Source organism: Hyla sarda, chromosome 13 (assembly GCF_029499605.1).
Source record: "Hyla sarda isolate aHylSar1 chromosome 13, aHylSar1.hap1, whole genome shotgun sequence".
NCBI lineage: Eukaryota > Metazoa > Chordata > Amphibia > Anura > Hylidae > Hyla > Hyla sarda.
The window spans coordinates 13730437-13754806 of NC_079201.1; the positions used below are offsets into that span (position 1 = coordinate 13730437).

The 24370-nt window shown below is 43.3% G+C and overlaps 2 protein-coding genes across 2 annotated transcripts; both read left to right on the plus strand.

Moving 5' to 3' along the window:
• Nucleotides 1–1847: 1847 nt before the first annotated feature.
• On the plus strand, nt 1848–11310 carry SNRPB (small nuclear ribonucleoprotein polypeptides B and B1). The gene is made up of 7 exons (XM_056549903.1): nt 1848–2004; nt 5990–6141; nt 6224–6335; nt 6522–6674; nt 9736–9877; nt 10067–10192; nt 11148–11310. The coding sequence occupies exons 1-7, from the start codon at nt 2002–2004 to the stop codon at nt 11183–11185; spliced, it is 726 nt and encodes a 241-aa protein (XP_056405878.1). The 5' UTR covers nt 1848–2001; the 3' UTR covers nt 11186–11310.
• An 8813-nt stretch (nt 11311–20123) lies between these two features.
• Nucleotides 20124–23115, plus strand: LOC130297671 (DNA damage-regulated autophagy modulator protein 2-like). Its single transcript, XM_056550383.1, has 5 exons — nt 20124–20764; nt 21693–21760; nt 22065–22207; nt 22597–22762; nt 22976–23115. The coding sequence occupies exons 1-5, from the start codon at nt 20640–20642 to the stop codon at nt 23113–23115; spliced, it is 642 nt and encodes a 213-aa protein (XP_056406358.1). The 5' UTR covers nt 20124–20639.
• The last annotated feature ends 1255 nt before the right edge of the window (nt 23116–24370 follow it).

A 24370-nucleotide genomic window follows, 5' to 3' on the forward strand; every position in this document is an offset into this window, starting at 1 on the left:
TATTTTCCCCAGGTTTTTTTCTTTCTTTACTCTGCTTGCTTTCTTCTTCTTGTGCGCCGATGCTTCAGTGACACGACTGGCTGCAGGCCTCCTTTCTGAATACCCAGACATTGCCTATATTGGTTTCTGTAAAAGAAAAAAAAGAAAAGAAGCAATTATTTACATGATTTAGGCCCCTTTCAAACTACAGTTATGATCCGGTAGTGTGACAGCCATCAGGACCGTGGGGGAGAATAGCGGAAGAAAAAATAGTGCTTGCACCACCTTCTTCTCCCGCTATTCTCTCTGAAAATAACGGCGCCCGACGGATCCCCTTGACTATAATGGAGTCCATCAGGACCTTTTATTGCCCATTGCGCCCTGTCAAAACGGCGGCCATCAAACTCCAAAAAGAGAGTTTGACGGCCGTAAATGACGGGCGCAACGGTAGTGTGAATGTAGCCTAATAGAGATGATGTTATATATAAGTCCTGGAATTACAATAACAAAGGGATAGATATTGCTCAGTTTGGTTGTGTAAAGAACCGCACAGATATTTCCAGTCCCCAGACAACATAAACTAGCGCAAAATTAGATAACTTCAGCGCACGTCGACGCGCAAAATAAAAACATGTGTTAATTGGACAAGATGAGGGTGTTTAAAATATAAGGCCTGTAGCTGTAATAGTTGTGTGCGCAGGGTGTTTCTATCATCTTATCTTATTTTACGCCATTTTTATGCTGTCAGTCTCGGCTTCCTCATTTTTCTTTTTGCTCGGTTCCAGGGGGTGCGCTGAATTTATCAATAACTCAAATTTTTTATGTACTCCAGTGACTATTTTTCTTTTTTGCACTATCCATGGGCTTTCGGTCATTGGGCAAATTTACTAAAGGAGTACTCCGGCTCATCCTCTATCCACAGGACAGGGGATAAGTAACTGATCGCGAGGGGGGGCAACCTCTGGGGCCGCTGCGATCACCATGAGGAGCACCGATGATGCCCGAGAGCTGTACTTGGAACTGTTCGGCCCTCCCATAGGAATGAATGGAGTGCCCGATCCCGTCACCGGTGATCATGAAGGGCCCCAACGGTCAGACCCCCCCCCCCCCCCCCGATCAGCTATTTATCCCCTATCCTGTGAAAGATCCCCTTTAAAGGAGATATCCAGTGCTGATAAACATCCCCTATCTTAAGGATAAGTTTCAGATCGCGGGGGGTCCGACCTCTGGGGCCCCCAGCGATCTCCTGTACGGGGCCCCAGCAGCCCGCGGGAAGGGGGCGTGTTGACCACCGCACAAAGCGACGGCTAACACCCCCCCTCAATACAACTCTATGGTAGAGCCTTCGCCAATCTCCGGCTCTGCCATAGCGCAGTATTGAGGGGGCGTGTCGGTCGCTGCTTCGTGCGGTGGTCGACACCCGCCATCTGGCCAGCGAGCCGGGGCCCCGTACAAGAGATCGCGAGGGGGGGGGGGGGCAGCGGTCGTACCCCCCGCGATATGAAACTCATCCCCTATCCTTAGGATAGGGGATAAATTTTTGAGCACTGGACTACCCCTTTAAGCAATATTCGGAGCAACCAGGAGAAAATAAAACAAAAACACCCACTTGCGCAGAAGTTTTTGTATTGCGCAAAAATCTGTTTATCTAATGATAAACAACCCCTTCCCCCCCATGTCTCCATTCACTGACAGCAAGCATACATGTAATCATAAGAAATTGAAGCACAAAATCTATTATAAGGTTATTAACCTTTTTTTTTTTTATTCCCAGTACCGAACATGCACAGGTATGAGGGCCGCAGACCGTCTTCTCAGGTGTAATTCCCGCCAATCTGCGCGGCTGCAGGCAGAGGGCGCTGTACCGGAAGTCACTCTCGCGAATCTCTCTATTGTACGCGCGACTTCCGGCTCCGACCGGACTTCCGGTATAAAGAGCGCTGCTGGAAAGCGTCATCTCGGCGCAATTTTTTTTTTCTTTCTTCCTATCGGTCGTGTATCCGCGGCATCCTCGGTGCAGCCATGGTAAGTGCGGGCCGGGCGGGTGGAGCCGGTGATAACGGGGTGGAGGGTGAATGTATTTCCTGTATGTGTGGAGGGGGAGCGGCTATAGTCCATAGTAATGGATTCCGGGCCCTGGTACCGTGCAAGGCCGTGTCTCCTATAATAGAGCTGTCCTGCTGCAGAACTACAACTACCAGCATGCATGGAGTTTGTCATTTTGCAGCAGCCCAGACCAGGGTGTCTCCAGCGGTTGCAAAACTACAACTCCCAGCATGCCCGGACAGCCGAAGGCTGCAATCTCTGGATTGGGACGTGGAACCTACCTTCTCTTTACATGTGGGGTCAAGTATTTACATTCTGACACCTTCACTTTTAGCACCTTTTTGTTTTCTTGCACTGCTTTTTTACATTTATTGTATACACTTATATTTGTGTTGCACATTGCACTTTATGCATATTTATATTTTTAAGGTTAAACACACTTTTTATGCTTTAAACAGAGTGTCACATTGCACGTATTTTAAAGCAACAGGTGTTTTTATGATCCATTGGTGATCACACTTACGTCTTTCTTTTTTACATCCTTTTCCCGTCCCTGCCATCTTTTGCATTTTTTAAGTTCATTTATTGACATATATATATATATATATATATATATATATATATATATATTTATTATATTTTTTTGTAATTATACACATTATCAAATTGCGCTAATGATTACTATTTTTATGTATGTTATATAGCTATATATTATTATCAATCTTTTTTGCTTGTGTATGATATATGTATTTTTTGTAAAATAAAACTATATTTATTAAACTTGATGGTTATTGATTTATCATATTAATATATTTTTTATTTTATTACATTTTTTATTCTTGGTGGGTTTACCCTATACGCTGTAGTGGCGTAATTTATAGGTTTTTCAGTGTGGGACATGTATCATTATTTGTGTATAGTAGAAGCAGTTTACGCCTTTTGCCGGATTTTAAATTTTATGGGCAGACTCGTTAAATTTATCAACCAAGCGCAATGAGTTTCATAAATTGTGGTCAAATATCGTAATTAGAGATCAGCAAATTTACAGTAAATTTGATTCGTCACGAACTGCTCGGCAGTTGATGATTTATCCTGCATAAATTAGTTCAGCTTTCCGGTGCTCCGGTGGGCTGGAAAGGTAGATACAGACTTTGGAAAGAGTCTCCTAGGACTGTATTCACCTTTTCCAGCCCACCGGAGCATCGGAAAGCTGAACTAATTTATGCAGGGAAAGTCATCAACTGCTGAGCCGAGAAGTTTGTGACAAATCGAATTTACTGTCAGTTTGCTCATCTCTAATCGTAATCTCCTCATACCTCCACTCTTTGAAAACGCTACGTGCAGTCCAAGATGTCTTATACTTGCGTCAAAAATGTGATCATTCCTGGTGGTCGGCGAGTTATACTGCGCTCAGCCAATCATCGGCTGCAGTGAAGTCCTGACTCGGCCGGCAATAAGCTGAGCGGCAGTGTGAGAACACTTCAAGACACAATTCTCCACTACACCGGCACCTGCTGCTGGGGCCAAATACGTCACACTGGCGCTCAGCCTATGGCCGGCCGAGTTGGGACTTCACTGCGGCCGGTGATTGGCTGAGTGCAGTATGACTCTCCGAACACTGGCAACCAGGAAGAGGATCGCGGCGGAGACCAGAGCCGGTTACCAGATGCCCGGGGGGAGCGGAGGAAGGTATGTACATCTTTATTTTACTGCTGGTAGTGATGAGCGAACTTACAGTAAATTTGATTCGTCACAAACTTCTCGGCTCGGCAGTTGATGACTTATCCTGCATAAATTAGTTCAGCTTTCCAGTGCTCCGGTGGCTGGAAAAGGTGGATACAGTCCTAGGAGATGAAATTGCCACTTCCTCATTCATACAGGAAGTGATTTGGGGTGTATCCTACGCCCCAATCACATGTATCTCTGGTCCCATTCTGCAGGCACTTGCACAGTGTGCCTGCTGATCGATATCAGCAGTCCCCACATGGCAGGGACAGAAATTCCCACGGATGTACGCATATGTCCGTGGTCCTTAACTGGTTAACTTGCGCGTACTAAATGTCACTCCAAGGTACACCGAAACCTACACATCTGGAGGAAACGCTCCACCAGAATGTAAGCAAAAAAAACAGCTTGCGCAAAATTTTAAACACAAAATGGGTCAAATCTTTGATGCATGTCCCCCAGTGTTCTTCTCATTCTGCAGGTGTGAACAGGTAGCGCCCCCTAGTGCAGACGCGGAGAGCCTCTCACTACAGATGTGTTTGACTAAATCTCCCATGATGATTTGGCAGCATTTTGGCCAGAAGAGAATCATGGGAGATGTAGTTAGAAACCTCTGCAGTTGTGAAGGGTGATTGCTATATACCAGTACCTGGGTTTGAGTGTTAAGGCTGCATTCTCACTATGGCTTATGTATACTGGTATATTGGTTCTTATATTGTAGGTCAGATGTCCTCTGAATCGATGAAGCCATAATGCTGAATAATTCATAATGTACACGGTGCAGTAGATCAATGAAATCAATAGGACTCCGCTGCAGCAGAATCTCAGCCGTGTGCACAAAGCCTTATACTGGAATTTATCATTCCTCGATTCCAGCATGAGTCACATTTTTGCATAAGCAGTTTAAAAAAACAAAAAAATGCCCCTTCATATTTAACTTGGGATTTCATATTAAATTGGGAACAAGTTAACGAGTATCCAAAATCTCCTCCTGCAGCTCTTTGGCCGCCCAAGGAGGGCAAGAAAGATGTGCCAAATCCTAAAGGGGTAGACGTACACAAGACCAGAGAGTGGAAGAGCTGATCGTGTTATTTACTCATAGATAACTAGAAGCTAATCCAGATAATCCATATTTCCCACACCGCTATAAAATTGTTTACCTTCATTAATTACACACAATTTTGTTTAAAAGTATGTGCCGCGCTATTTGAAACACATTGAGGGAGATTTATCAAAGGATTTAGACTGGTTTTTCCTGTCTAAATTTGTCGCACAGAAAGTCGCAGTCTAAATATGTGCGACTTTTCTGCAACTTTTGCTGTAGAGGATTTTTAGAACATGATGCATGCAAGTCTATTTTAGACGAAAATGCATTGGTGCTGAATTTATCAAGTGCGACTTTTGTGCGTCAAGTCGCATCTGCCCAAAATACGCTGAAATGTCAGACCATGTTGGAGCAGGTCTGAATGCAGTTTAAGCTGTAGACCCTGAAGTCTGAGCACAGAATTTATCAAGTGCTGTGAGACCTTTGATAAATTAGGAGCCCAATAGACAGGAGACATACGCTGGTCTATAAGCATACCCAGAATAGACTAGATTAGGAAATGTCCCCCAATGAGTCAGTAAGACCAGTTGGCCCAATTCTCGGAATAGCCTTGTTCTGACTATAGTCACGGATGTGGCAAAACTGTCGAGGGACCGATGTGAAATGGTTTTAAAATGTCTCTGTTGCTTTCTGACTGAGCGGACTGCAGATGCATATAGTCAGAACACTGCAGCTATTCCAAGAATATGGCCGGCCTTAAAGCGCAATTGTCATGGATATTGCCCAGACTAATACCATGATAGGAATGTGAATCGCCAAGAATTTGGCGATGCGACTCGAATCGTGATACCAGTGTGGCGATTCGATATATCGCGATACCGTCTAGGTGACTATTAGGGATCGACCGATTATCAGTATGGCCGATATTATCGTCCGATAATCTCAATTTTGAGCATTATCGGTATTGGCAATTATCTTGCTGATAATGCCGCACTGCGTCGCACCCCCCACCGTAGTGCTGGGTGGTATACCGGTATGAACCGGATACAGTTTTTTTTTTTTTTTTTTTCTCCCACTATGGATTTTTGCCCATACTGCTATACCGGTCGGGCCCCTCCCCCATGATCTGCTTCGTGTAATCTCATGATTCTTACATCAGACTTTTCATATATATATTTTTTTTTATTCCTTCAGACGGTGGGGAAGAGCAGCAAAATGCTGCAGCACATTGACTTCAGGATGCGCTGCATTCTGCAGGACGGTCGCATCTTCATAGGAACCTTCAAAGCTTTCGACAAACACATGAACCTCATTCTCTGCGACTGCGATGAGTTCAGGAAGATCAAGTAAGCGTTGAGCGGCATGCTGGGTAAGATTTTATATCGGACTTATCCCTCCGAAACTTCATTCTTTTTCTTTTCTTCTTAGACCCAAGAATTCCAAACAGCCAGAACGTGAAGAGAAGAGGGTGCTGGGTCTGGTTTTACTCCGGGGAGAGAACCTGGTGTCCATGACTGTTGAGGGTCCACCTCCAAAAGATGTAAGACTACAGCAGTAATCTCAAGTGTGAACCTCAGCTGTTGTAAAAACTACAACTCCCAGCATGCCCGGACCGCCGTTGGCTGTCCAGGCATGCTGGGAGTTGTAGTTTTACGACAGCTGGAGTTATCTTCAATGTGTAGCGTTTTCATATCTGAGCACTAACACATTTCATCCTTAAATCTAGACCGGTATTGCACGGGTACCATTGGCCGGAGCAGCTGGCGGTCCAGGAGTCGGCCGTGCAGCAGGCAGAGGCGTTCCTGCCGGTTCCCCTATGCCACAAGCACCTGCTGGTTTAGCCGGACCAGTGAGAGGTGTTGGAGGTCCATCTCAACAGGTGAGTCTAAGATGTAACCCAAATCTCTGTAGCCTCCATCTAGTTGGAGTGAAATGGTACAATGGCTAGATCGATGATGAAAATCCTCAGTCTGATTGATTTCTGACGAATACTTTTAAGCAGGATTACACTGAGATCTCATGTATGTACCTGGTTTAAAAATATCTAAGTGTGTGTTTAAAAAAAATAAAAAAAATTGTGTAACAAAAATATATAATATATTCAACAAATTATATATAAATTTATAAATAAATTGTATATAAATAAATTAAAAAATTTACCTTAGTCCCTAAAATGATATATTCAACAAATTATAATTAAATGATATATAAATAAATATATAAATTTTAGTCCCTAAAATGATATATTCAAAAATTATAATTAAATTATATATAAATACATTTAGTCCCTAAAATGATATATTCAACAAATTATAATTAAATGATATATAAATAAATTATATAAACTTTAAATAAATGAAATAAAATATTACTTTAGTCCCTAGTATAAAGTTAGACATTCATCACTTTGCTAAATGGATCAGAGTAAGGTTATGTTCACACTGCAGAATCCCCGCAGAATTCCGCGAGTAAAAATCCGCACTGTGAACATTACAATCAGTGTGTGAATGGATCTTCCGCGAGACCTGTTAACACCGCGGAATTCCGCCGCTGTAATTGTTCCGCACAAAGAAAGAACATGTTCATTCTTTGCGCGGAAGTCCGGGAGCATTGCATAGCTGTCAATGGTGATGGCACAGTGCCGCGCGGTCCTACCGCTGCATTCAGCGAGCGGAGGTTCCGTTCCCACTCTGTAGTGTGAATATACCCTAAGGTGTAGCTTCCAGTCAGTGAATCTGGATGCTCCAGCTCTCCTTGTGTAGGTATCCTTCCATTCTTCACACTATGGCATTTATCATTTGTGGGTGTAAGTGAAGTATTCAACACCCCTTGTGTGCTGGTAATGTGGAGGAGCACCAAATTTATTGGTCGCAGAGCTTCACATACACCAAAAAGCGAAGTCTCCGCCAGTGTAGTTTTTTGGCGTCTTTGTGCCTTTTCACAACAAGGCACCATTCATAAAACCAATCAATATCATGCGTATTGCAACTCAAAATCAGCAGAAATGTGTAAACCAAATATATTCATAGAGGGGAAAAAAGGTAAACGCTAGAGATGAGTGAATTTAGGGATTCGATTAGTCATGAATAGAGATGAGCGAACTTGCAGTAAATTCGATTCGTCACGAATTTCTCGGCTGGTCGGTTGATGACTTATCCTGCATAAATGAGTTCAGCTTTCCTGTGCTCCGGTGGGCTGGAAAAGGTGGATACAGTCCTAGGAGACTCTTTCCTAGGACTGTATCCACCTTTTCAGCCCACCGGAGCACCTGAAGGCTGAACTAATTTATGCAGGATAAGTCATCAACTGCCGAGCCGAGAAGTTTGTGACGAATCGAATTTACTGTAAGTTCGCTCAACTCTAGAAATTAACATCAGTAAAGTACAAACATTGATTCTTACTAAAAATCCATCTACTATAATGTATCACAAGCTAAAATACTAGTAGTGTCCATGTTAAGAGAAATATTCGTACGTGTTGACTAAACAGTAAGATCAGCTTCATGTTACTTTTTATCAATTTTGATGATAGAATAACAAGATGTGCTCGTTGTAGTTTTGGAACAGCTGGAGACTGAATACAGTTCCCGGAACAGGTTTTTGATAGAAAACGTATTCATCAAAACCGGTCTAAACTGTATCAAAACGTGTGTACAAATTTTAACCCGTATATGGTTTGAAAAATGTCCGGTTGCATCCGTTTTTTTAAGAAAAAAAAAAGTATAAGTAACTTTTCACACCATTATGAATAATGTTTCATTTGTTAGAGGAAATTCCAAGAAGAAAAAAATAGTGCAAAGTCAAAAACCATATGGTGCAAACTGGATAGAACCGTACGCAGATACTCTACGGTTCCTATTGACTCCCATGGGAAAGCATGTACCTTATTTTTCGCCCTATAGGACGCACCGGCGTATAAGACGCACCCAATTTATAGGTGCAAAATCTAGAAAAATAAAGATTTTTAACCCAATAGTGGTCTTCAATCTGCGGACCTCCAGATGTTGCAAAACTACAACTCCCAGCATGCCCGGACAGCCGTTGGCTGTCCGGGCATGCTGGGAGTTGTAGTTTTGCAACATCTGGAGGTCTGCAGATTGAAGACCACTGCATAGGAGATAATACTCACGTGAACGGAGAAGACACCGAGGAGGCAGGTAAGGTCCCTCCCGGTGTCCTGTAAGCACTAACCTGGCTGTTCGGGACGGCTGCGGTGAAATCGTGGCGGTCCCGAACAGCCGGGTTAGTGTCACTTTCCCTTCAGACGTGGCGGTCAGCTTTGATTGCCGCGTCTGAAGGGTTAATACAGGGCATCACCGCGATCAGTGATGTCCTGTATTAGCCGCGGGTCCCGGCCGTTGATGGCCGCAAGGACTGACCCGATAGGGGTGTATTCGCTGTATAAGACGCACCAACTTTTTTTCCCCCCAGTTTTGGGGAAGGAAAAACTGCGTCTTATACGGCGAAAAATACGCTAGTTTTTCACCTGGACCAAAAGTATGGTTTTGTCCGTTTTTTCCCTGTACCCAAAACCACATAAGACACAAAACAGATACATAGTTTGGCATAAAGTCTTTAATGGAGAGTCAGTGCATACTGTGGTCAATACGGTTCCGCATGGTTTTCTAATTGAAAACGTATACGGGAATTAGATTGCAAAAAATGTGGTGTGAACCCGGCCCACAACATAACTCATCCTCACCCATCCCACAACATAACTGATCTGACCCGATTAGAGATTAGGGGGAGATTTATCAAAACATGTGCACAGGCAACCAATCAGATCACTGCTTTCATTGTTTTGAGGCCTATGAAAAGTGATCTGGTTGCTATGGGCAACTGGACAGGTTTTGATAGATCTTCCCCTAAGTTTTACTACTTCTCAAACACAAGGTCTGTCATGGAAGTCGATTGTGTACATTGACATCTCTTCTTCTACAGGTAATGACTCCTCAGAGTCGCGGAAATGTCGCTGCTGCAGCCGCCGCCGCCACAGCTAGCATTGCTGGTGCCCCCACACAATATGTTGCAGCAGGCCGTGGAGGCCCACCACCCCCAATGGGCAGGGGAGCGCCACCACCAGGTATGTACCTGTTACGCAAACCTCTTTGCTGGGTACTAGATCAATGATGAAATCCTTTAGGCTGACTTATTCTGATGAATGCTTAAAGCAGGATTACACTGAGATCTGTTGGGGGTGTATTCACTCTCTTCTCATCCGTCCATGTAAACTTACCCTTGGTTTTTTCACTCACTCGGTATCTTTTTGTAGGTATGATGGGACCTCCTCCAGGTATGAGACCACCTATGGGTCCACCAATGGGAATGCCCCCAGGTAGGGGAGGCCCTATGGGAATGCCACCACCGGGTATGAGGCCGCCACCTCCGGGTATGCGAGGTAAGATTGAGAAAGGGTACAGCATATAAAAAGTAAAATGTGCTCAAACAGTATTGTGGTCATAAAGACCGAACATACTACAGTAACAGGTTGTCTTCAGAGGACTGTAGTTTTGGTTATGAAATTTATACTTTAGGCAGAAATTCTTTAAAGGGGTTCACGCATTATTGCTGTCTACTAGAGATGAGCGAACTTACAGTAAATTCTATTCGTCACGAACTTCTCGGCTCGGCAGTTGATGCCTTTTCCTGCATAAATTAGTTCAGCTTTCCGGTGCTCCCGTGGGTTGTAAAAGGTGGATACAGTCCTAGGAAAGTCTCCTAGGACTGTATCCACCTTTTCCAGCCCACCGGAAAGCTGAACTAATTTATGCAGGAAAAGCCATCAACTGCCGAGCCGAGAAGTTTGTGACGAATCGAATTTACTGTAAATTCGATCATCTCTATTCGCGATTATGTGCATATATTCAAGAAAACAAATATTCGTCATTGCGAATATAGATATATATGGTAAAGTGCCAATATTCGCATTTTGAATATTTGTGCTCAACACTAGTCTCAAACTGTGGCCCTCCAGATGTTGCAAAACTTCAACTCCCAGCATGCCCGGACAGCCAACGGCTGTCCGGGCATGCTGGGAGTTGAAATCTTGCAGAAGAGAAGCCTTGATTTACCTTTTCATGATCAGTGGAGATCCTGTGGAGGAGGCAGACAGGGGTTTGGTTGTCCGGGCATGCTGGGAGTTGAAGTTTTGCAACATCTGGAGGCCTACAGTCTGAGACCACTGCTGTATAATTTAACATTTTATAGGAAAAAACTAACTAATGCTATAATGGTTCCAATTCACTTGCATTGTGAAAAGGAATGTAATTCATAAATTAAATGACAAACACTAAACAAAATTTAAGCTAAAATTTTTAACTAAATGGATAATTTCATGTCTGTTCTCTCGCTAGGTCCCCCTCCTCCAGGCATGAGGCCGACCAGGCCCTGATCACTGCTGCTTCCTTCCATACCTCCTTGACTGCTTGTGCTCATCACGGGACTGTTCTGGTTAAATGTTTTGTAACTTTTTATTTTCTATGTAAATTGAGTTTTTAATAAAGAAGTAAAACTTCACTTTTGTGCAGTTTCTATGCTTAAATGGCCATGTCGGTGTGAAATCGGCCGCGCTTGCGTATTTCTTAATGGTTCGACGGCTGCAACGATTTGTAAAATCGTCAATTATTGGTTCATTTCAATAGTGATTTGTGAAGAGTTAATGGAGAAAATGGGACGGCATGGGTTAACCCAGTATTTTTTTTTTACTAGTGTGCCTCCAGCTGTTGCAAAACTACAACTCCCAGCATGCCCAGAGAGCCAAAGGCATAACACTGATCAGTGTCTGCAATCAGACAATTGCATGTTATAGTCCCCTATGAAGGCTAGAACATTGCAAAAAAATATTTTAAAATACATTTAAATAAAAAAATCTAACAACTTCCCTAAAGTTGAATTGCCTCCTTTTCCCATTTAAAAAAAGAACAAAGTAAATATAAACATGTGGTATCGCCGCATGCATAAATGTCAACTATATAAAAATTGTTAATTAAAAAGCACGGTCAATGGCGTACACGTAAAAAAAATTCAAAAGTCCAAAATAGCGTATTTTTGGTCACTTATAAATTTTCCTGCATGTAATTTTTATTTCTTTTTTTTACCAGACATAAAACAAAATCAAACCTACCGTATAAGCCGAGGCCCCTAATTTCGCCCCAAAACCCAGGAAAAGTTATTGACTCGACTATAAGCCTAGGGTGGGAAATACATCATCCCAATCTCCCTCCCCCTCCATCACCGCCTGTCAATCCCTTCATCAGTGGTCTTCAACCTGTGGACATCCAGAGTTGCTGGGAGTTCTAGTTTGGAAACATCTAGAGGTCCACAGGTTTAAGACCACTGCGGCCTTCGTCATCATCCAGCCCCTCCAAAAGTTACAAAGTGGCTTTATTTTTTTCACCACAGAGTTTTGGGTAAATTTACTGTCATTACAAAGCATAACTGGTGGCGCAAAAAATAAGCAATCGTATGGGTTTGTAGGTACAAAATTGAAAGGGTTCTGATTTTTTAAAATTTTAGATTTAAGATTTTTTTGTTTTTTTTGCACATTTGACCACTGTCACTTTAAGCAATAAATCTGGGATGCTTTATTTTCCATTCTGATTCAGAGCAGTTTTTTTTTTTTTCGTGACATAATCTATTTGTGGTAAATTTGTTGATGCATGCATTTTCTTGGTAAATTCCAAAATTTTAGAATTTAAAAAATGTAGATTTATTTTTTATTTTTTTGAAGCTCTCTGCTACAGATGAGCGAACTTACAGTAAATTCGATTTGTCACGAACTTCTCGGCTCGGCAGTTGATGGCTTTTCCTGCATAAATTAGTTCAGCTTTCCGGTGCTCCAGTGGCTGGAAAAGGTGGATACAGTCCTAGGAGAGTCTCCTAGGACTGTATCCACCTTTTCCAGCCCACGGGAGCACCTGAAGGCTGAACTAATTTATGCAGGAAAAGTCATCAACTGCCCAGCCGAGAAGTTCGTGACGAATTGAATTTACTGTAAGTTCGCTCATCTCTGCTTGTAAGGAAAATGGATATTCCAAATTATATATTGATTCACAAATACAATATGTCTACATTGTTGGCATCATAAAGTTGACGTGTTTTTTTTTTACTTTTGGACGACATCAGAGGGTTTCATAGTCAGCAGCAATTCTCCAAATCTTCATAACTTTCAAAATTTGAATTTTTCAGGGACCAGTCCAGTTTTGAAGTGGATTTGAAGTACCCCACAAATGACCCAATACTCAGGGGTGTGGAAATTTGAAGAAAAGCTACTTGTCCAAGGGACTAAAGCAGAACACAATCTACTTGTCCCTCAAGAAAATCCACTTGTCCTGGTAGATAAAATAATTTCAACCAAAATAGTCTGATCCCCCCCCCCCCCCACATTAGACCACCAGGGATGGATATACGATTCCTTTAGACACTGCTGTCAACTTAGACAGTGGTGATTTAATGGTTTAATAGCGGCCACGGTGATCGCAGCATGTCAGGATATTAGCGGCAGGAGAGCTGTAGCGCCTTTTACACCCGAGGCAAGACCCCCCCCCCCCCCCATCTGACCCCTATAACAAATTTTTCCATATACAGGGATGTATGAGGGTAATCTTATGTGCCGTGATCTGTAGTTATTGGAACTTTTATTAGGAAAGGGGCTTATTCACATATATACGCACTTTTTAAAATATTTTAATCACTATTTTTTCAGTCTTCATCGGGACTTATACACGGAGTCTTTTGATTGGATAACAGTGAACGCCGCTGTTACGGGGCGGAGGGGTAGGTGTGTTGTGCTTCTGTTTATATGGTGCATTTTATTTACTCTTATGTCTCAGAAAATGTTGGAAGTTGCATTTATTTAGTAGATAACTACAACGCCCAGCATGCCCTGATACAGCCTATAGGGGGGGGGAGAGGAGTTTTTTTTTATTTATTTTTTTTGACACTCAAATGTTCTTGTAGACCCAGTTTTCTTTTACCCCTTCTAAAAATCTAAAATGTTGCATTTAGGAAGCCCCTATGGTGCCAGAACAGCAAAAACCCACATGACATACTAAATTGGAAAGTACACCCCTCCAGGAAGGTAACAGGGTACAGTGGTGTAAAATGTTCATTATAGTGGGATGTGAAAAGGGAAATTATTTTTTTTACACTAAAATGCTGGGGTTACCCCAAATGTTTCACTTTCACAAATGGTAATAGGAGAAAATGTCCCTGTAAATGTTTTAATGCATTTCTTTTGGAGTAAGGACATACCTCCTATTTGGATGTAAGCAGCTCTGCGGGTGCACACCAGTCACAGAAGAGCAGAAGTGGAGAACATTTACAAAGCTGCCTATGGAGCAAGAACAGTGGGGACCCCCCCTTAACCCCTTAAGGATCTGATCAGGGTTTTTCAGTTTTTGCGCTTTCGTTTTTTTCCTCCTTACCTTTTAAAAATCATAACCCTTTAAATTTTCCACCTATAAATCCATATTATGGCTTATTTTTTGCGTCACCAATTCTACTTTGCAGGGACATTAGTCATTTTACCCAAAAATCCACGGCGAAACGGAAAAAAAATCGTTATGCGACAAAATCAAAGAAAAAACACAATTTTGTAACTTTTGGGGGCTTCCGTTTCTACGCAGTGCATATTTTGGTAAAAATGACACCTTATCATTATTCTGTAGGTCCATACGGTTAAAATGATCCCCTACTTATATAGGTTTGATTTTGTCGCACTTCGGAAAGATATCATAACTACATTGCAGGAAAATGTATACGTTTAAAAATTTCCTATTCTGACCCCTATAACTTTTATTTTTCCACGTACAGGGCGGTATGAGGGCTCATTTTTTGCACCGTGATCTGAAGTTTTTATCAGTACCATTTTTGATCGGACTTTTTGATCACTTTTTATTCATTTTTTTTATCGTATAAAAAGTGACTTTGGAATTTTTTTGCGCGTACGCCATTGACTGTGAGGTTTAATTCGATATATTTTTATAGTTCGGACATTTACGCACGCGACGATACCACTTTATTATTTGCACTGTTTTATTTTTTTATGGGAAAAGGGGGGGTGATTCAAACTTTTATTATGGAAGGGGTTAACCCCTTAAGGACCAAGCCCATTTTCACCTTAACCCCTTAAGGACCAGGCCATTTTATACCTTAAGGACCGGAGCGGTTTTTGCACATCTGACCACTGTCACTTTAAACATTAATAACTCTGGAATGCTTTTACTTATCATTCTGATTCCGAGATTGTTTTTTCGTGACATATTCTACTTTAACTTAGTGGTAAAATTTTATGGTAACTTGCATACTTTCTTGGTGAAAAATACCCAAATTTGATGAAGAAAATGAAAATTTTTAATTTTTCTAACTTTGAAGCTCTGCTTGTAAGGAAAATGGATATTCCAAATAAAACATTTTTGGGTTCACATATACAATATGTCTACTTTATGTTTGCATCATAAAATTTATGAGTTTTTACTTTTGGAAGACACCAGAGGGCTTCAAAGTTCAGCAGCAATTTGGAAATTTTTCACAAAATTTTCAAACTCGCTATTTTTCATGGACCAGTTCAGGTTTGAAGTGGATTTGAAGGGTCTTCATATTAGAAATACCCCATAAATGACCCCATTATAAAAACTACACCCCCCAAAGTATTCAAAATGACATTCAATAAGTGTATTAACCCTTTAGGTGTTTCACAGGAATAGCAGAAAAGTGAAGGAGAAAATTCACAATCTTCATTTTTTACACTCGCATGTTCTTGTAGACCCAATTTTAGAATTTTTGCAAGGGGTAAAAAGGAGAAAATTTTTACTTGTATTTGAAACCCAATTTCTCTCGAGTAAGCACATACCTCATATGTCTATGTAAAGTGTTCGGCGGGCGCAGTAGAGGGCTCAGAAGGGAAGGAGCGACAAATGGTTTTTGGGGGGCATGTCACCTTTAGGAAGCCCCTATGGTGCCAGGACAGCAAAAAAAAAACACATGGCATACCATTTTGGAAACCAGACCCCTCAGGGAACGTAACAAGGGGTAAAGTGAACCTTAATACCCCACAGGTGTTTCACGACTTTGGCATATGTAAAAAAAATAAAATAAAAAAATTTTACCTAAAATGTTGGTTCCCCAAAAATTTTTGATTTTTAAAAAGGGTAATAGCAGAAAATACCCCCCATAATTTGTAACACAATTTCTCCCGAGTACGGCGATACCCCATATGTGACCCTAAACTGTTGCCTTGAAATACGACAGGGCTCCAAAGTGAGAGCGCCATGCGCATTTGAGGCCTAAATTAGGGATTGCATAGGGGTGGACATAGGGGTATTCTACGCCAGTGATTCCCAAACAGGGGGCCTCCAGCTGTTGTAAAAGTCCCAGCATGCCTGGACAGTCAGTGGCTATCTGGTAATACTGGGAGTAGTTGTTTTGCAACAGCTGGAGGCTCCGTTTTGGAAACAGTGGCGTACCAGACGTTTTTCATTTTTATTGGGGAGGGGGGCTGTGTAGGGGTATGTGTATATGTAGTGTTTTACTTTTTATTTTATTGTGTGGTAGTGTAGTGTTTTTAGGGTACAGTCGCACGGGCGGGGGGTTCACAGTAGTTTCTCGCTGGCAGTTTGAGCAGCGGCAGAAAATTTGCCTCAGCTCAAACTTGCAGCCGGATACTTACTGTAATCCTCCGCCCATGTGAGTGTACCCTGTACGTTCACATTGGGGGGGGAAGAAACATCCAGCTGTTGCAAAACTACAACTCCCAGCATGTCCAGACAGCCAAGAGCATGCAGGGAGCTGTGGTTTTGCAACAGCTGGAGACACACAGGTTGTGAAACACCGAGTTTGACAACAAACTCAGTGTTTTGCAACCAGTGTGCCTTCAGCTGTTGCAAAAGCTACAACCCCCAGCATGTACGGACAGCGGAAGGGCATGCTGGGTGTTGTAGTTATGCAACAGCCGGAGGCATACTACTTTGGCTGGGGATGCTGGGAGTTGTGGTGGTCTGCCTCCTCCTGTTGCATAACTACAGCTCCCAGCATGCCCTTTTTGCATGCTGGGAGCTGTTGCTAAGCAACAGCAGAAGGCTGTCACTCACCTCCTGCTGCTGCTTGATCGCCGCACAGGTCAGTCCCGCCGCCGCCGCCGCCGCCGCTGCTCCTGGGGCCCCGATCCCAACATTAACGCGGGGATTGGGGTCCCCAGCACCAGGGGTGCACGTCCCGTTCACGTCCTCCGGAAGAGGGGCGGAGCGGGTGCGGGAGTGACACCCGCAGCAGGCGCCCTGATTGGTCGGCCGGTAATCCGGCCGACGAATCAGGGCGATCGTGAGGTGGCACCAGTGCCACCTCACCCCTGCTGGCTCTGGCTGTTCGGGGCCGTCTCTCACTGGAGACCCGATTGACCCGGAATCGCTGCAGATCGCTGGACTGAATTGTCCAGCGATCTGCGGCCATCGCCGACATAGGGGGGCATAATGACCCCCCTGGGCGATATGCCGCAATGCCTGCTGAACGATTTCAGCAGGCATCGGGCACCGACTCCCCTCTGGCTAGCGGCGGGGGGCCGGGAAAGGACAGGACGTACTCCTACGTCCTCGGTCCTTAAGGACTCGGAAACGGGGGCGTAGGAGTACGTCCATTGTCCTTAAGGGGTTAAGGACCAGGGCATTGTTTGCACATTGACCACTGTCACTTTAAGCATTAATAACTCTGGGATGCTTTTACTTATTAATTTGATTGAGATTGTTTATTCGTGACATATTCTACTTTAACATAGTGGTAAATTTTTATTGATACTTGCATCATTTCTTGGTGAAAAATCCCAAAATTTCATGAATAATTTGAAAATTTGGCATTTTTCTAACTTTGAAACTCTGCTTGTAAGGAAAATAGATATTCCAAATAAATTATATATTGATTCACACATACAATATGTCTACTTTATGTTTGCATCATGACGTTGACATGTTTTTACTATTGGAAAACATCAGAGGGCTTCAAAGGTGAGCAGCAATTTTCCAATTTTTCACAATTTTTAAAATCAGAATTTTTCAGGGACCAGTTCAGGTTTGAAGTGGATTTGAAGGGCCTTCTTATTAGAAATACCCCACAAATGACCCCATTATAAAAACTGCACCCCACAAAGTATTCAAAATGACATCCAGTAAGTGTTTTAACCTTTAGGTGTTTCACAGGAATAGCAGCAAAGTGAAGGAGAAAATTCAAAATCTTAATTTTTTTTTACACTCGCATGTTCTTGTAAACTCAGTTTTTGAATTTTTACAAGGGGTAAAAGGAGAGAAATCACCCTAAAATTTATAACTCAATTTCTCTCGAGTAAGGAAATACCTCATGTGGGTATGTCAAGTGTTCTGTGGGTGCAATAGAGGGCTCAGAAGGGAAGGAGTGACAATGGGATTTTGGAGAGGGAGTTTTTCTGAAATGGTTTTTGGGCGCATGTCACATTTAGGAAGCCCCTATAGTGCTAGAGCAGCTAAAAAGAACCCATGTGGCTAAAATGCAGTTCCCCCCCCCCCCCCCCCCCCCAAACTTACCATTTTTACAAGAAGTAATAGGAGAAAATGCCCCCCCCCAAAATTTGTAACCCCGTTTCTTCTGAGTATGGAAATACCCCATATGTGGATGTAAATGCTCTGCTGGCGAACTACAATGCTCAGAAGAGGAGTGCCATTGGGCTTTTGGGGAGAGAATTTGTTTGGAATAGAAGTCGAGGGCCATGTGCCTTTAAAAGCCCCCCCATGGTGCCAGAAGTGTGTGTGTGTGTGTGGGTGGTGTGGTGTGGTGTGGTGTGGTGGCGTGGCATATTTGGAGTCTGAGGCAAGTAAAGCGTATTCCTCCTCCGCTGAAAATGCCCGGCGGGCCATCTCCTTTTTTTGTCGCGGAGAAGTGTGTAGTGTGTTTTGTGCATTAGAAATCACACACTGTTATGAAGAAAAAAAAAATGGTGGCCAAATACAGCACCCTGAAACCCTAATAAAGTCTGCAGTGGACCCTGGAGGACCTCACCCTGCACTAAAGAGAATTCTCCAGCCCTGAGGGGCACAGATCTCGGCGGCGGGGGTGGGGGTCTCTAGCTCTTTCTCTCAGCTCTGCCCGCTGACTGAACTGAGCTGGAAGAAGGGGACATTAACCACTCCTCTGCCGACTGCTATTGGTCCGACCAATAGTAGCGCTCCTGGGGAGGTGACGGGATCGCCACCTCCCCCTAGCTACAGGAGGTGATTGGCGGTGTATAGTATACCGCCCATCACAGTCTAATTCCGAGTCATCGGATCACATGTGGCAGTAGAGAGCACTGTGGTCAGACTGGAAAGAACTCTAGAAAGAAATACAACTTCCTCTGGAGCATACAGCTGCTGATAAGTACTGGGAGGATTAACATTTTTTAATACCTACCCCTTTAAACAATTTCTCCAGAGTGGCAGGACATTATCCTGTGGAAAGATGCCACTGCCCTGTACTACTGCCATGACAGGGGAAGTGAATCTGTAATAATAAGGTAGATGGTACGTGTCACGGTAACACATAAATGTCTGGACCCAAGGTTTCCCAAATCCTTAACTACCCCATCAATGTTTACTCCTTTATCTCACTGTACACGTTGGGCTGTATATAACCCTGTTATCCAGCGCCCAATTTTACACCAAATGGTGCTGTTGTCATTGGCAACCACAAGGGCCCTGAATTACTTTCCACACAGCCACCGCTCATTGGGGGAGATTTATCAAAACCTGTCCAAAGGAAAAGTTGCTGAGTTGCCCATAGCAACCAATCAGATCGCTTCTTTCATTTTTGAAACAGCCTGTGAAAAATGAAAGATGCGATCTGATTGGTTGCTATGGACAACATTTCCTCTTCACAGGTTTTGATAAATCTCCCCCATTGCCTCCAAGTGTTTACAAACTGGAATATTGTAATCTTTTATATCATTATATTTAATAATTATTTTCATTAACCCTTCACTGATCATATTTAGTATAGACACCAATGAGAAGATTTATCAAAACCTGTGTAGAGGAAGAGTGGTGCAGTTGCCCATAGCAACCAATCAGATCGCTACTTTCATTTTTGAAAAGGCCTCTGAAAAAGGAGAGGAGATCTGATTGGTTGCTATGGGCAACTGCACCACTTTTCCTCTCCACAGGATTTGATAAATCTCCCCCCAGAGTACGGATACATCCTGTTTTTTTATTTCCTATTAAAACGAACCTACACAATGGCGGTATTCTACCTTTTTTCATTCCACCCCACAAATATATTTTTTTCTATTTCTCAATACATTATAAGGTAAATGAAATGGTCCGGCCCTTTCGTGCTGGAGGGATGTCCCATGAGGCCAAAACGTTCACCTATTAAACCAACATTTTTGGGGTATAAGTATAAGATTTGTAATTCCTACGACGTATAAAAGCTGGTGAGGTCCTGTAAGTTGGTTTTTGTGAGGGGTTGTAGAGACGCCGGAGCTCTCATAGAGGGCACATTGTGGGCACAGACGTCTCCTGTTGGCAGTGGGCAGTAGTAGAGAACACATCTCCTCTGCAGCCCTTAGGATCACAAGAATTCTTCTTGTAGGTAGTTTTGATAATAACTTTATATTAGGGGTTATTTGTGATATTTCCATATATAATACAGATTTGCTGTATGGATAATTGTAATACTTCTAATACATCAGCAACCAAGGACGTGACATCATCAGGTATAGAATGTGATGACATCACAGATGGTGGTCGGTTATACCACTGCAGGATACAGGCAAACCCTTCACTTTCTGTTAGTTCAGATTGAGAGCGCTCAGTTTTCCTGAGAGTGATAAGAATATTTCTTCTTCTAATATGACGAGCCCAACCCTGGCTATCCTGCCATTGTTTTGGGCATTATGGACCTTCGTGGGTGTCCTTATCACCTTCACCATGACCATCGCACAAGGCCATTACCGGACAGGGGTCATCAGCATCAGGTAGGAGACTCTATAGGGACATTGGTGGGAATCCTACAATACACCATTCCGTTGTCCCACCACCACAAGAAGGGACACGCCCCCTCCCACCACACACCAATCACCTCCCACCACCACAAGAAGGGACACGCCCCCTCCCACCACACACCAATCACCTCCCACCACCACAAGAAGGGACACGCCCCCTCCCACCACACACCAATCACCTCCCACCACCACAAGAAGGGACACGCCCCCTCCCACCACACACCAATCACTTCCTATCACCACAAGAAGGGACACGCCCCCTTCCCCTGAGAGGATTTCTAATACGCTGAGCTAATGAAAGGAGGTATTTTTATAGTTAATATGGGTGATGGAGGCAGAAAATGAGATGTACATGGTCAGGATTATGTACTGAGTAACATTATTATTTTTGTGGGATCTGGCAGGTGCACTTTAAGAAAATGATAGATGTTTCTCATTAGTGTTACTAGTGACCGATTCTTGTTACTAGTGACCGATTCTTGTTACTAGTGACCGATTCTTGTTACTAGTGACCGATTCTTGTTACTAGTGACCGGCCCTTGTTACTAGTGACCGGCCCTTGTTACTAGTGACCGATTCTTGTTATTAGTGACCGGCCCTTGTTACTAGTGACCGATTCTTGTTACTAGTGACTGTCCCTTGTTACTAGTGACCGATTCTTGTTTTTAGTGATCGGCCCTGGTTACTAGTGACTGATTCTTGTTACTAGTGACCGATTCTTGTTATTAGTGACCGGCCCTTGTTACTAGTCACCGATACTTGTTATTAGTGACCGGCCCTTGTTACTAGTGACCGGCCCTTGTTATTAGTGATCGGCCCTTGTTATTAGTGACCGGCCCTTGTGACTAGTGACCGGCCCGGAGCTCTGCTAATGTTATACATGGAATCTATTTCTCCTCAGTGACACTGGAGCAGAATATCCGGAATCCATCGTGCTGACTATAGTGTCCACCGTATCTTCTCTGCTAGGTAAGTGCACTATGTGTATCTATAGGAATTATTATTAGTGCCGTCCTGAGTACAAAGGCGTTTCATGGGTGCAAAAGTATAGTCTGGGCCCTCCTGACCACGCCCATCAACCGCTGCTTGAGTAACTACTAACATGGCCGCCATGACAGCTTCAGCACATGTTTTCAGACAACTTTTGGCAGATCCACCATATGTTACCGAATTATATGTCCTGTATATGTTCTCATTATTAGTATCTTCAGACATGTATATGCTTTGTGTGGTATATATACCATCTATACACTGTTCTGTATATGGATTTCAGAGGCCGGGATTTTATACATCATCTACAAGTCCATGGAGATCAAGGCCCTGAAGAGAAGCCTTTGTGGAATCACCTACCAAACATGGCTGCTGACATTCGGGTGGATGACCTGTATCGGAAACATCATAACCCCATTGATACAGGTTTGTTTATACAGATTCTGTGGTGTTAGGGTCCCTTACCTGGTCACCTATGAAGCCCCCTTACCCAGGAGAAGAGCAGCACAGCTGGGGCCATGTATTGGCAGATAACCTGCTGATCTGTAGGTCTTGGGACAGAATGGGCCTGAGCTCACACCCCCTCACAATGATACATAAGGCCCAGTATAAGAATACAGATAATATAATAACACCATTGGCAGATGTAGGATTATCCTGTATACTTACCATTGGCAGATATTAAGTATCCAGGACAATCATATATCTGGTAATGGTGTATAATGATATGGAGTTATATGTGTTGTCTGATGATTGGTCATCTAGGACAGGATATGTATATTGTGAAATGTCATATTTTCTTTGTTTTCCTCTAGGATTCAGCAATGCTTAATGACAGCTGCCTGGCGGTTTTATCCAGTACGGTCATATACGGTGGTTTATCTGTGGCATCTCAGCTGTATCCAGGCTCCAGGGACCGGAGATGTAGACGCCTTACCACCACGGTGCTGTCGGTGACCATCTTGCTGGCAAACATTAGCCGTATCCTTTACAATTCACTATGTTATGGGATGAAAGGAAACTCCAGTAAATCCTTTCAGACACCATAATGACTTTTAGGTTCTGTCCTTTGCCATTGATGGTGGTGGAGCCGGGTTATCTTGTCACTTCTGATCGTGATCAGTGTTTTTCTACTAAAATATGACCCCATTCTGCAGGGTTGAGGTTATTTTCCTATATACATCCTCCTTTCAGGGTTATCCTGTAAAATGGCAGCAATGTATACCTGCACAAGCGAGTACTGCACACAGGTATATATATTCTACCACACAGGGCGAACTTCTTCACATGGTTATGGGATCCCAATCCCAGTAATTCCCACCACCGCATGGTGAATAAAGGGGAAGACCAAAATGGACAAAGTCAAATGTATATTTCTGTTTTATTTTCAGTCTTCCCGAATTACGCTGACCATCCTGGAGTGGGTCGTGTTGGTGTTCTCCTGCATAAGCCAGATTCTGCTGTATTGGGACTTCCCGGTCAGTATATGAAATCCAGATTTACAAGGTCTTGTTCACATGTAGCAGATTTGTTGTGTCTGGGGCCTTTATATGTCAGTGAATATGAAGGTTACAACGTGTCCGGCTCTTCTTTCACTTCGTAGGTTCTTACTACAACATCTAAGAGGAACATGATAGAAGCCGAGAGCGTCCTGAGTGTGGATCCATTGACAGTGCCTCTATTAGATGGAGAACTAGAGGATCAACCAGATGACGTGACGCCAGATGACGCTTCATCATGTGACTTTGTTACAGTAGAACTATTTTCAGCAGAGGACACAATACCATCAGACTAGGAGCAACAGCGTCCCACTGGAAAAGACCCCCCCTCCCTCCCTCTCCCTCCCCCCCCCAAAAAAAAATGGATGGATAGATCTATCTATCTATCTCATATCTATCTATTATGAGAAGGTGAAGGGCATGGTGGTTGATGGGCGATATGTGTCACCAAGGTTCCTGGCCTTGGTGAAGTAAGAGCCGGTATTTAGTCAGTGTCTGTGCTGTGATGCAGACTGACACTGTGGATGTAGTATGGCTGGAAGGCCTATCTGGGACCACTCTTACTGGGAATGGCCAAGTGTAGGGTGGGGGCCATTCCCCACAATCCAGGCCGCCTTTTGTTGGCCTTAAAGGCAGCCTGCTTCACCAGCTGAGGGGGATTTACTAGTTGCAGCTCACACTGCCAGAGAGAGCTGAGAGTGGAATCCTTCCCTGAGAGGTTGGAAGATGGTCGGCCGACTGCCTGGAGGCCTGGAAAAGACTTGCTTGTGGACTCAGGATCAGCTGGCACCTGTTGTCCTGTGTGACGCTGCTTCCTTGTGACTTTTCTATCTAAATAAATATATTTTATTACTTGGGTTTCCTTGTTTTATGTGTCGATATATTCTCTATCAATGTATATAGAAAGACATGTCATTTAGGGCAAAAAGTCCTTAGTAGGTGTCAGGAGGATTCTGGCCCCAAGACGTCAGCAGCAGATTCTTAGAGTCCTGTAAGTTGTTCGGCCTCCATGGATCCGACTTGTTTCACCATTACATTCCCGCCACTGATGACGCTGTATAATGCTATGTAATAGGCACCGCATTATACA